General features: G+C 37.9%; 1 protein-coding gene across 3 annotated transcripts in view; it reads left to right on the top strand.

Annotated features, from left to right (window-relative positions):
• The window catches only part of opn5 (opsin 5), a 66,131-nt gene extending 54,913 nt beyond the window's left edge, over positions 1-11,218 (top strand). For all 3 annotated transcript variants that reach the window (XM_039598415.1, XM_039598414.1, XM_031730162.2), the window contains 4 exons: positions 4,298-4,468; positions 6,570-6,904; positions 7,005-7,240; positions 9,480-11,218. In XM_039598415.1, the coding sequence (XP_039454349.1) occupies positions 4,298-4,468; positions 6,570-6,904; positions 7,005-7,240; positions 9,480-9,546 (809 nt within the window). In that variant the 3' untranslated portion in view covers positions 9,547-11,218. The remainder of the gene's footprint in view (positions 1-4,297; positions 4,469-6,569; positions 6,905-7,004; positions 7,241-9,479) is intronic.
• The last annotated feature ends 789 nt before the right edge of the window (positions 11,219-12,007 follow it).

The raw sequence follows: 12,007 nt of genomic DNA, 5'->3' as shown, positions 1-12,007 counted from the left end.
CAAAATTATTTTCCCTTGCTGGGTATATGATGAAAAATATATAATGGCTTCTTTTTTTTAGTAGTATGTTAGATTGCTGTATTATAATTAAAATCCATATTAGAATGTGAGGTTAGCATATGCGGAAAAATTCAATTATCCTTTTGGATACTTGAAAATACAACAAGTATTGCTTAGGTTTGTGCACTTAGCCGTAAAGAGAAAAACTCACAGTCACAGCATAAAGAAAGTATCCCTTTTTTATTATGAGGCTTTATGTATTAGGGCATAATTTTAAATGCCATTTTACCATAATGAGAAAATCATCAACTTTTAGCAGGTCTCAAACTGAGGTAAATACAACCTCAGATGAACAACAACACCTGATATGTACTGGGCCATAGCAACACATCCTGTTGTGTCAATGTGCTGACACAACAACAGCACGTTGTTATTTATTTAACAGAAATTGAACCAAAATACAGAAACAGTGAGTGAAAGTCCCCCCTTACTGCTTCCATAGGAATTAAGAGAGTAAGTAGAAGCCAGATGCTGCTAATCAAATGCACTTGATTAGATGATCATCAGTGAGTGTGAGCACCTCTGTAAAAGCAAAGCAGACAGTTTGTTGGTCTGGGGTTTTTAGATGTGGAAGACACGAAGAAAGACATGAACAGTGTTCTTAAAGAAGCCAATAGAAAAAGCCATCAATCTCTGAAGAATTATAAGGCCAGCTTCAAACTATTTGAAGTCCATCTTTATAGAGCTGAAAAGATTATTCACAGATGATTGCCAGTGTTTCCAGAAGTGGGAATCCCAGGAAATTCACCCCAAGGGCAGACTGTTGACACAATTAAAACACACACACACAAACACACACACAAAACAAAAACAAAATCCATGTCTGTCAGCCTCAGTTAGTGCTTAACATTTAACATACTATTAGAATAATACTGAACAAATACGGCTTGTTTTCATGCAGCCATTCTGTTCTCTCTAACAAGAACAGCATGGCTGCATGACTTAGATTTGTAAAGTTGCATCTGACCTCTTTTTACCAAAATATTCTTAAGTCAAATGTGAGACTATCTATCAGTGTTGGGCAAGTTACTTTGAAAAAGTAATTAATTATAGTTACTAGTTACTTCTTCAAAAAACTGAGTTAGTAACTGAGTTACAAGACTCTAAAAGTAATTGAAAAGTAACTATTGCATTACTTAAAAAAAAAAACAAAACATTTAACCCTCTGGGGTCCAGGTTATGATTGGCCATTTTTGAGTACTTTTGATTTTACCTCTACATTTCACCTTTAAAAACTATTTACTTTGCCTTGTTTGGTATCATCCTTTTCAGCACAACCTCACATGTCTGAATTTACAGTTAGTTTTTCATTTTGACATACTGTATTAATACAATTGATCTAAAATCAGACAAAAAACATAAAATCCGAGTAGAAGAAGTTATATTCTTTACTGTAACAACCACAAACATGTTTATTGAATCATATTTCAGAACTTTAAATGCAAATATAAATTGTCAATTTTAAAATCACATGGACAAGTTTTGCAAACAACAAAGTTATTTGCAGCCATTTACCTTTTACCATTTTTTTAAATAACCATTTCAAACTATTTACATAACAATTAGCTGTTCTGCATTCAATAAGATGCCACACAAATTATTTGTGCCACTCCAAAAAAATAGTTTCTGTCCACTATAAAGGAGAACATCACAGTCTGATACCTGCAGGTCTGACAGCAGGTGTATCACTCCTCCTGTTTCTACCTGGAGACATCAGTCGCCTCATTGTTCTGACACACAACACAAAACTATCCACAACACTACACACTAACTACACAAGACAACACATTAACTACACACTCCAAACACGCTAAACGTCACAAATCTCTCACATCTCAAAACTCCCTCTCTCACTTTTTCTGCTGTCTTTCTCTCGCCGTCACTCCTAAAACTTCCCCCTCTTCCTACACAACCAAATGTCCATGTTGCCATATCAGTTTTTGATTGGTCGACATGGTGCATTTTTCCACCAACACAAACGGGCAGTTTCTTGTTTAGTTTTTTTATTTTTTGGTCATAAGCAGAGATTGCTTGCTAGCGCTGTCCTTAAACAGTAAACATAACCAAACTATTCAGGAAAAACACATGTATATATTGTTTATCATGACTCTGGTTTTATGTGGCCTATCAGCACAATTTAAAAACTGGGATATATAACCTTGTTGCTTCATTATCTTAAAGTGGTCATGTGATTGGCTTACCACGACTACTTTATTCTTCCTCAGTCAAACAGCAGCACTCATGTGATCGTTTTGCCCCTTTAGCTCCAGGTGTTGTGCCAAAAAGTGATCATTTGCCAGAAAGTGATTGCCGCCCACGGGAGCATGCGCAGCTGTTAAACACTGTAGCGCCCAGATTACTTACATAGACAGCTACTTCCGCGCAACTGATATAAGGTGCGTTAGACAGCTTCAACTGTCTTTGTTGAAAAATAGTAACGCGACCGCACCGCATTGTCTTATTAGTAACGGTAACGGCCTTGTAATGATAGGAATAGTAATTAGTTAGATTACTCTTTACTGATAAACGTAACGCTGTTAGTAATGCCGTTACTTGTAACGCTGTTATTCCCATCACTGCTATCTATACAACAGCTACTGCTTTGGCCAAATTGGACCATGCAACAGGACAGTGATCCCAACCAGAGCAGCAATCTACAACAGAATTACTGAAAAACAAATGAATCAGGGTGGTGCAGTGGCCCAGTCAAAGTCCAGACCTCAATCCAACTTGGACCTTAAATACAAAACTCAATGTAGCAACGTTGTAAAGAAGAGTGGGCTAAAAGTCATACAGGAATCTATTACTTCAAGTCATTGCTGCTAAAGATGGTTCTACTACCCAATTGACTATGGGGTGTACTTAGTTTTTCACACACTGCTTCTGGCTTAGTTTTTGTCAAATAAATAATCCCATGGTGTAATATGTCATGTGTTGTTGCTCATTTCTGGTTGTATTGACTTAATTGTAAGGACTAGATATTTTTTGATTATGCCCTGATACATAAAAGCTTAGAACTGACAGACGGTGTACTTTCTTTTTTACCATGACCAGTGTTGGGAAGGTTACTTTAAAAATGTATTCCACTACAGATTACATAATACATCCCCCAAAATGTATTTTGTAGCTTATTCCGTTACGTTACTCAATGAGAGTAACGTATTCTGAATACTTTGGATTACTTAATATATTATCAAGCTTTTTACAACTACATAATAATAATAATAGATTGCTTTTATATAGCGCTTTTCTAGACACTCAAAGCGCTTTACAATTCCACTATTCATTCACTCTCACATTCACACAGTGGTGGAGGCAAGCTACAGTTGTAGCCACAGCTGCCCTGGGGCAGACTGACAGAAGCGAGGCTGCCATATCGCGCCATCGGCCCCTCTGGCCAACACCAGTAGGCGGTAGGGCCCGTCACTACATGAATGTACTATTGCTGTGGAATTACCAAAAGTAGACAGGGCATAGCCTAACATATGAAACAGGAAAAGACCGCCATGTAATCCATTTATTTCAACAAAGTAACTGTATTCTGAATACCACCTTTTAAAACGGTAACTGTAACGGAATAGAGTTACTCATATTTTGTATTTTAAATACGTAACGCCGGTATGTGTATTCCGTTACTCCCCAACACTAACCATGACTGCGTCATAATGGTAAGGCTCTGTTAAATAAAGGTTACAAAGACAGTTAAAATTATTAAATTATGTAAATAAAGAATGACATTTTGAATTTTAGGGTTTAGGAATTGAGTCATTTAACGTTTGAGCATTTAAGCATTGCAGAAGGAATAGAGTGTCGAACATAAAGGGTTTGCCAACCTTTAGCTACAGTTCAACGCCAACAAACACAGTAATGTTAAATGCAAGTAACCTAGACCAGTACTGGTCTAGGTTACTTGCATTTAACATTGCTTCAAGCAGTTTCTCCTATCTTTTGCTCTCCTACATCCAGTCATGGTTCTGATCTGTAGCTATTTAGCTCTGTTGTGATATGTTCCACAAGGTTTTCTCCCCGAAATAATAGAATGTATGTTTCAATATGCTACATGTTGTCTGTTTACCATTTTCAACCAAATATTTCTCTTTGTCCCACCCCACTCCAACACTACCTCCTTTTATGATCTTTGTCTTCATCCCTTTTCTCTGCCCACACACTCTCTTTTTCTGTTCCATTTCCCTTTCACTTCTCCTTCTTCTCTGTCTCCTATATTTTTTCCTCACAGTGACAGGAAAGCCCTTTTTCATTGTGTCTAGTTTATCCCACCGCTGGCTGTTTGGCTGGGAGGGCTGTCGATTCTATGGCTGGGCAGGCTTCTTCTTTGGATGTGGGAGCCTCATCACAATGACTGTGGTCAGCCTGGACCGGTATCTCAAGATTTGCCATCTCCGATATGGTGCGTAACTAACAACTGCCTCAGCAAATTTTCATAAACATCAGATTTTCACGTACACTTACATACTTTAAAGTGAACTAAAGCATTTTGCCAGTAGCTCAGAATTAAAAATACCCTAATTGAAATTTTCTTTCTGAGAACTATACCTGACTGCATATAAAAGCAAAAAAAATATATTTTTAAAATATAGTAAATTGTTAAACTTTCTAACTTCCCCTGTAGTAAGATACAGGATACTCTCTCAGTTAAACAAAATAAAGTAAACTGTAAATGGATTGGTTCTTATATAGCACTTTTCTACTCTATCTGAGCAGTCAAAGCGCTTTATACAACTAATTCATTCACCCAATCACACAAACACTTTTTCTAATCTGTTAGTGCCTATCTCTTTTTTTTTTTTTTTTTTTTTTTTTTTTTTTTTCTGTTAGTGCCTATCTAACATTCATACACATTCACACTCCGATGGATGCATTGGAGAACAACATGGGGTTAGTATCTTGCCCAAGGATATTTGGCATGCAGACTAGGGGGAAGCCAGGAATAGAACTACCAACCTTCCAATCAGTAGAGGAGCTGCTCTACCGCCTGGGCTACAGCCATGAACAGAAAATGAGTTGCTAATGCTTGAATCTTATTCGACAGATTTTACCTAACCGAACAATGGCAGAAACAACTGCCACGTACTTACTTAAATTCACCACATAACAAGACATCAACCCTTTTTTTCTCCGTTTTATCTCTGTAATTTTTTTTAATAATTGATTTGATCTTTTGCTCATACTGAGGCTGCTGGCTTGTGACTAGCTCTGCGCTTTGGGAAGCTTTAGCTTTACAAACTTTTCCTTTAGCCTCTTAAAAATGTCCATTTTTAGCTGGGTGAGGTAAATTAAGTTTCTGTTTAGGTTTATTGTTGAATGTTTTCATGATGGGCCCCCCGCAAATAACTGTAATAAATGCTTTCAGTCACAGTTACAATGCTAATTCCATTTAACATGTACTGATGTTGCAAACCTGGAATATGTACAGTGGTCTCTCGCTATAATGCAGTTCACCTTTCGCGGCCTCGCTATTTCGCGGATTTTTTTTGTGCAATTTTGCATGTTTTTTTTTGTTTGTGTGTTTTACAGCGCATGGTGTTCTGGGTACTGATTGGCTGTAGACCATTGTCAATCAATCTTGTGTCGTGTCTCCTGTACAGTACAGAATGCGTTCAGCTTGTCAAATTTACATACATCTTCGATCACTAGCAGTGTGTTTCTGAAGTGCTGTACTGTATGTTTGTAAGTTTTATCCCCAACAAACACAACGTCAACGAAACGTTTTTCACCGTCAAAGGCACCTGCAGGTGCCTTTGGTTTTATTCTTTGGACTTATTTTTCAACGAAGGTTTGAACTTTGAGAGTGTTTAAACAATAGAGAAAAGTGTGAAAATTTCCATGCCTGTCTGAGAAAAGTGTATAAAGTGTGTAGTGAGGGGTTTTACAGCCTTAAAACATCTATAGTAATTGTAAAAAAATAAATAAAACTGGCTACTTCGCGCATTTCACCTGTCACGGGTTATTTTTAGAACGTAACTCCTGCGATTAACGAGGGACCACTGTATTTGTTGACTTTCATGTAAAAAAGATATGAATAGGTCTGCAGTCTAGATCCAAACCTGTGACTATGTTTTGTGAAACAAAACTGTGCAGGGATGGGGCTTTTAGACTCCGGAGCATAGTATTTGTTATTAGCTCATAACCACAGGTAAGCCGTTATAACACTCTATTGTAATTCTTTTAAATTAAATTCCTTTTCAGTCATTTATAGTCAAACACAATAATACAAATGTGTAAGATCCCAGAATTAAAATATTCCACTATGGTAGTTTAATACTTTTTTTTTGTTTACTGATGTCAACAGCATACCTTTTGAGGTGAAGAGTCATTGAGTACAGATGATTATTTTTTTAATACTCAGTATTTTTCTAGGAATTTTTGTGAGTCTCCTACTAAATTTAATGATCTGAATCCTTTTTATTTGTGGCATAGAAAATTAGTCCAGCAGTCAAAATGTACCATTTGACCAACATTAGTCTTGGGGTTTCTTTCTCCAATCCTAGGCGCATGGCTAAAACGCCACCACGCGTTCCTGTGCCTGGCCTTTGTATGGGTGTATGCAGCCTTCTGGGCCACAATGCCCCTGGTGGGCTGGGGAAACTACGCCCCGGAGCCCTTTGGGACCTCTTGTACCCTGGACTGGTGGTTGGCACAAGCCTCAGTGTCTGGCCAGAGCTTCGTCATGGCCATTTTGTTCTTCTGTCTTATACTCCCTGCAGGCATCATTGTCTTCTCTTATGTTATGATCATCTTCAAGGTCAAGTCATCTGCTAAGGAAATTTCACATTATGATGCACGCATCAAAAACAGCCACACCCTTGAAATGAAACTCACAAAGGTAGGTCCAACATTAGCGATCATGGAATTGGAACAAAGAGCAAAGATTTTTGAGTGCTACTGAGTCCAAATTTATGATCAGAATATTATTTTGTGTCCAGGTGGCAATGGTGATCTGCACAGGCTTCTTGATAGCTTGGATCCCTTATGCAGTGGTGTCAGTGGTGTCAGCATTTGGTGAGCCAGACTCAGTGCCTATCCCTGTGTCTGTTGTTCCTACGTTGCTGGCCAAATCCTCCGCAATGTACAATCCCATTATCTACCAGCTTGTGGACCTGAAAATCTCAGCCTCCTGTTTTAAGGCCATGAAGAAACGAAGGCATTTTAGAAAGTCAAGGTAAAACTAGCCTTTATACATACATCAAGACATTTTCTGAAAGGTTTTAGCAGATGGAAAAAATTTGCCTTGAGGCTTTCTGGTAGAAAACAATCTTTAGCCCAGAACAGATCATGGTTATAGGATTTCACCCTTTCAAAAACCTCTTATGGAGTGGAACAAAGCCTTGGCAATCAGGATTCAAAGAAATTAATCTGTGCTCAAAACTATTTCCAGAAAAGTGTTTAGCACAAAATATAGGATTAATGCTGAGGCCTTGAGATTAGTCAGCAACCCTCTGGCAACCTCCGGTCACTGGGAAAAAATGTGTATTCCTTGAATAATTGACAAGTGGTTAGAGTTTGCTAGCTATTACTGGGAGAAATCCCAGATCCTAAATCAAAGAGTATGGTGCACCAAAAATCTCCTTGCAATTGCTTTGGTGACTAGCAGATTGCTGTCAATGAAAGTTTGCATGGCACATGCCAGCCTGTCCACCATGCCATGCCGGCCTGTCTGTAAAACTTAGTAACTAACCAGCAAGCAGTGATGAAACTTGGAAATATGTGATGAAAACTGGAAACAAAGACCATTTACCATGAAAGTCAATGTTGGACCTTTTGAAATGTGTTCAATTCAATTCAATTCAATTTTATTTATATAGCGCCAAATCACAACAGCAGCTTTATATTGTACAGTAGATACAGAGAAAAACCCAACAATCATATGACCCCCTATGAGCAAGCACTTTGGCGACAGTGGGAAGGAAAAACTCCTTTTTAACAGGAAGAAACCTCCGGCAGAACCAGGCTCAGGGAGGGGCGGCCATCTGCTGCGACCGGTTGGGGTGAGAGAAGGAAAACAGGATGAAAGACATGCTGTGGAAGAGAGACAGAGATTAATAACAGATATGATTCAATGCAGAGAGGTCTATTAACACATAGTGAGTGAGAAAGGTGACTGGAAAGGAAAAACTCAATGCATCATGGGAATCCCCTGGCAGCCTACGTCTATTGCAGCATAACTAAGGGAGGATTCAGGGTCACCTGGTCCAGCCCTAACTATATGCTTTACCAAAAAGGAAAGTTTTAAGCCTAATCTTAAAAGTAGAGATAGTGTCTGTCTCCCAAATCCAAGCTGGAAACTGGTTCCATAGAAGAGGGGCCTGAAAACTGAAGGCTCTCCCTCCCATTCTACTTTTAAATACTCCAGGAACAACAAGTAAGCCAGCAGTACGAGAACAAAGTGCTCTAATGGGGTGATATGGTACTACAAGGTCCTTAAGATAAGATGGGGCCTGATTATTTAAGACCTTGTATGTGAGGAGCAGGATTTTGAATTCAATTCTGGATTTAACAGGGAGCCAATGAAGGGAAGCCAGTAGTGGAGAAATATGCTCTCTCTTTCTAGTCCCTGTGTTGGTTGCAGCGGTAAGGGTACAAGCAACTATGGGCAACCTCAGCAACCTACTACTAATGACCAAAACAATCACAGGGAGATTTTTACAATGTATTCTTTTTGTGACCAGTTTCACCTAGTGACAGTATGGAACCGCCCCCAGCCACCTGCTAGCTGGCCACATCTGGAACATCAGATTTTTCCCTGGTAATCAGTGCTTATTAGAGGACTAGTGACTGGTTTCTAGGCCTGAGTGACTAGGTCATAGCAATCTATTTCACAGCACTGCACAGAAAAGCAACCTTTAGTAACGACTTACAGTTGGTCAGGGAATACTCATTTTTCTCTTGTGACCTGTGGTCTGGTTGCCCACTGACCTCTAGGTTTGTTTGACTGGGGCCTTAGGTTTTGGAGCAACCTGTATAAGGTTAGGAATGGGTTTTATTTTAGCCACATGCTAAATAGGTACATTTCATAAAGTAGAGACACAAGCCTTTAGGTGTTGCGTCAGGAAGGGCATCTAGTGTAAAAAATCAGATCATATATGCGGAACTACCTGTTTTGACTACCCCTTATGAACATGGGGGCAGCTAAAAGAAGCTAGTTAAACTTTCAGATAATATCCCAAATCTTTTGATCATAGTTTTTATTGTTAAAACCTTTTGCATTTGGGTGTTTCAAATTGACAGAAAAGTGGACATTAACCAAACCCAAGCCAACCCTACTGGTAAACAATGACCTTAGAGAGTTTAAAAGTTTTATACTTAAAGGTTTGCATCACAATATATATATATTTTTTTTGCTTGTATATTGGTGAGCTTTTTTGGTCTGACTATTCTATTGTATGTTCACGTCTCTGCAGGTTCTATGCCATCTCTGGCTCATTAAAAGACACACCACCAGCCAAAGAAGCCCACATTGAGGTGTGAGACAAATTATGAGGCTACATGACCTCTTCTTACCTCTTCTATTTTGGACAGTTTGCCTTGTTCCCTGTCCTATGTGCTCTACCAATCACTCTCGCCATTTTCTGTGACATCATGGACTGCATACATTTGTTCCCAAGTATCACAGCTTGGTTTTGCATCCACACTGGATATCCATGTAACCCTCAGCTCCCAACTTCTTAGTTGGAAAACATCTTTCCTATGTGGTTTTCTTCCCATGTGGTCACTTGAATGGTGTTGTTTTACATTGGCAGTTTGCATGTGATAAACCTACTCTTTCAGCTTTTTCCCCCTCATTATTACAGACACATTGTTTGTCAATGCTATTAGCAAACAATGCACATCTTACTGTCTTACCAGCATTTTTGCTACCAGCTCTTAGCCACTGTAAACCCAAAACTTAAGATATACCTTTTTTGGTGGAGAAAAAAAAAGTAAACCTATTACAAATATTTCAAAGGTTTAATTTTAGCATATTTCAAATGCTCAACTGCAATTTAACACTGCAACAACCTTAGCACATGTAAGCCATGTGCCAGTGTGCCCTCAAGCTCAAAGTATCTTTACTGTTGTCCTTCGTACTCTTACACATGTGGCTTATATATATAAATATATATCAAAGTCAAAAGGCACTGGATCACCTTAGTTTCTATGTTTTCTTCAGCTTTTTACTACACAGAACCTGTTATGTCACTTTGATTCATAAAAGTAGTTAAACTAACATTGTTACTTTTAAAACAAAGCCAATTTATCTAATTGTAGTGAATTTTTGCTGAAACCAGTCAGTTAAAGTGATAACACCTAAAGTTTTTTAGTTTTGTTTTTCAATATTAACTGTTGTGGTAATGGGCACAGAAATAATAATAGTTAAATCAGGGACAATTTTTTATGTGTTCATTGTTGGGTGTCTTTTTTTGCTAATGCAAGAAATAACAGAATCCATTAAAGAGTAATGCTGAGAATCAGATTTAAAAAAAAAAAAAATCTTGTGTATGTGTTATAAGTATGAAACTATAGCTCAGAGGCAATTAGCTTATCTTAGTAGAACAACGAGTAACAGTAACTACTACTACTTGTTTAATCCAGGTACCAGTTGATAAGTTAAAGGTGATAAATTATTGTTTCTTGGGCAGTTGTGTACTAAAACCAATTGTGACATTTGTTAAAGATGTAAGTTGAGATTTCAGTTAGTCAGCTTTTGATTTCTCTGTAGACTAGATTTTAAACTTTTTGACTTTTCATCTAGCCTTTTCTTCTTGACAGCATTTTTTTGCACATTTGTGTTAAGCTAATTTTGTTTCTCAATTGTAGCTTCATACTTATAGATACACGAGAGTGACAACTCTCAGTTGACTGAGAAGACATCTAATTTAAGGATCATGTGAGACAGTGCTATTGCTGGCAGTTAATTGGCTAGCTAGCAATTGCTTGCTAGCCATTGCTACTTATATGCTAATGGAATTGCATCCAAACATTGGGAAGTCATTTATATCTAACTCTGTGAGTTCTAAGTCATTGTCAGTGATGACCTTAGCCCTAACTAGGGATGGGTATTGATAAGATTTTCACGATTCCGATTCCATTTTCAATTCTGTTTAACGATTCGATTCTTTATCGATTCTCTTATCGATTCTTTTTAAAAAAGGAGAACACTAAGGTCGATTAGCTGGACTGGAATCGATAAGGGAATCGTTTGCGAAAATGGCAAACAATTCCAAGGAATTGAAACAGTGGGAACCGGTTCTCAACAAGAACCAGGTTTCGATACCCATCCCTAGCCCTAACCCTGTGATCTCATAATGTATGATTTTTTTTAAATTTTTATTTTAAAAATAGTTCTTAAGTCTTGGCAGTGAGGGGGGAAAAATTATTTTTCAAAAAGAAAAAACTTTTAGCATTTCTCCAAAACATAGAGTTAATCTTTGGATTAGAGTCATTACTGATTACATTTGGGGCTGAAATAGTTACGTAGAGCCACACTGTCTATCCTGTTTGTGCTGTTTTATGATCTTTGATGTTTTTTTCGTGTTTCTTCTTCTACGTGGTGAACCCTGCTATTGCTCCTCTTCCGGCTACACTTCTCAACCAGTTGGCATTCACCCTTTGCACATGGTTATCTGCATCGAACAATGTGTTGTTTTTAGGAGGACTACATGCAATCATGTTTGTGTATTCCTTCCCTTAGCATAGCCAAATACCTACCCAAAGAGATATAAACGCGGTACCATGAATCTCCCATTAGGCCCCAGATGGGGAAAAACTGTATCTATGTGTTTTTCAAAAATTATGACTAGAAGCAAGTTGCTATCAGCAATCTTCTCAACTTTGGTGTATTTGGTTTATTATTTTATGTTTCTATACATACTTGAGGTCTCTCATTTATGAAAATGTTTATGGAATTTATGTTTAATGGTCACATGTATGTTTCAGGTTGAAATATAAG

Source organism: Oreochromis aureus, linkage group 15, assembly GCF_013358895.1.
Source record: "Oreochromis aureus strain Israel breed Guangdong linkage group 15, ZZ_aureus, whole genome shotgun sequence".
Lineage (NCBI taxonomy): Eukaryota > Metazoa > Chordata > Actinopteri > Cichliformes > Cichlidae > Oreochromis > Oreochromis aureus.
Note: the sequence above shows the minus strand (reverse complement) of the source record. Positions and strands in the feature narration are given on the sequence as shown.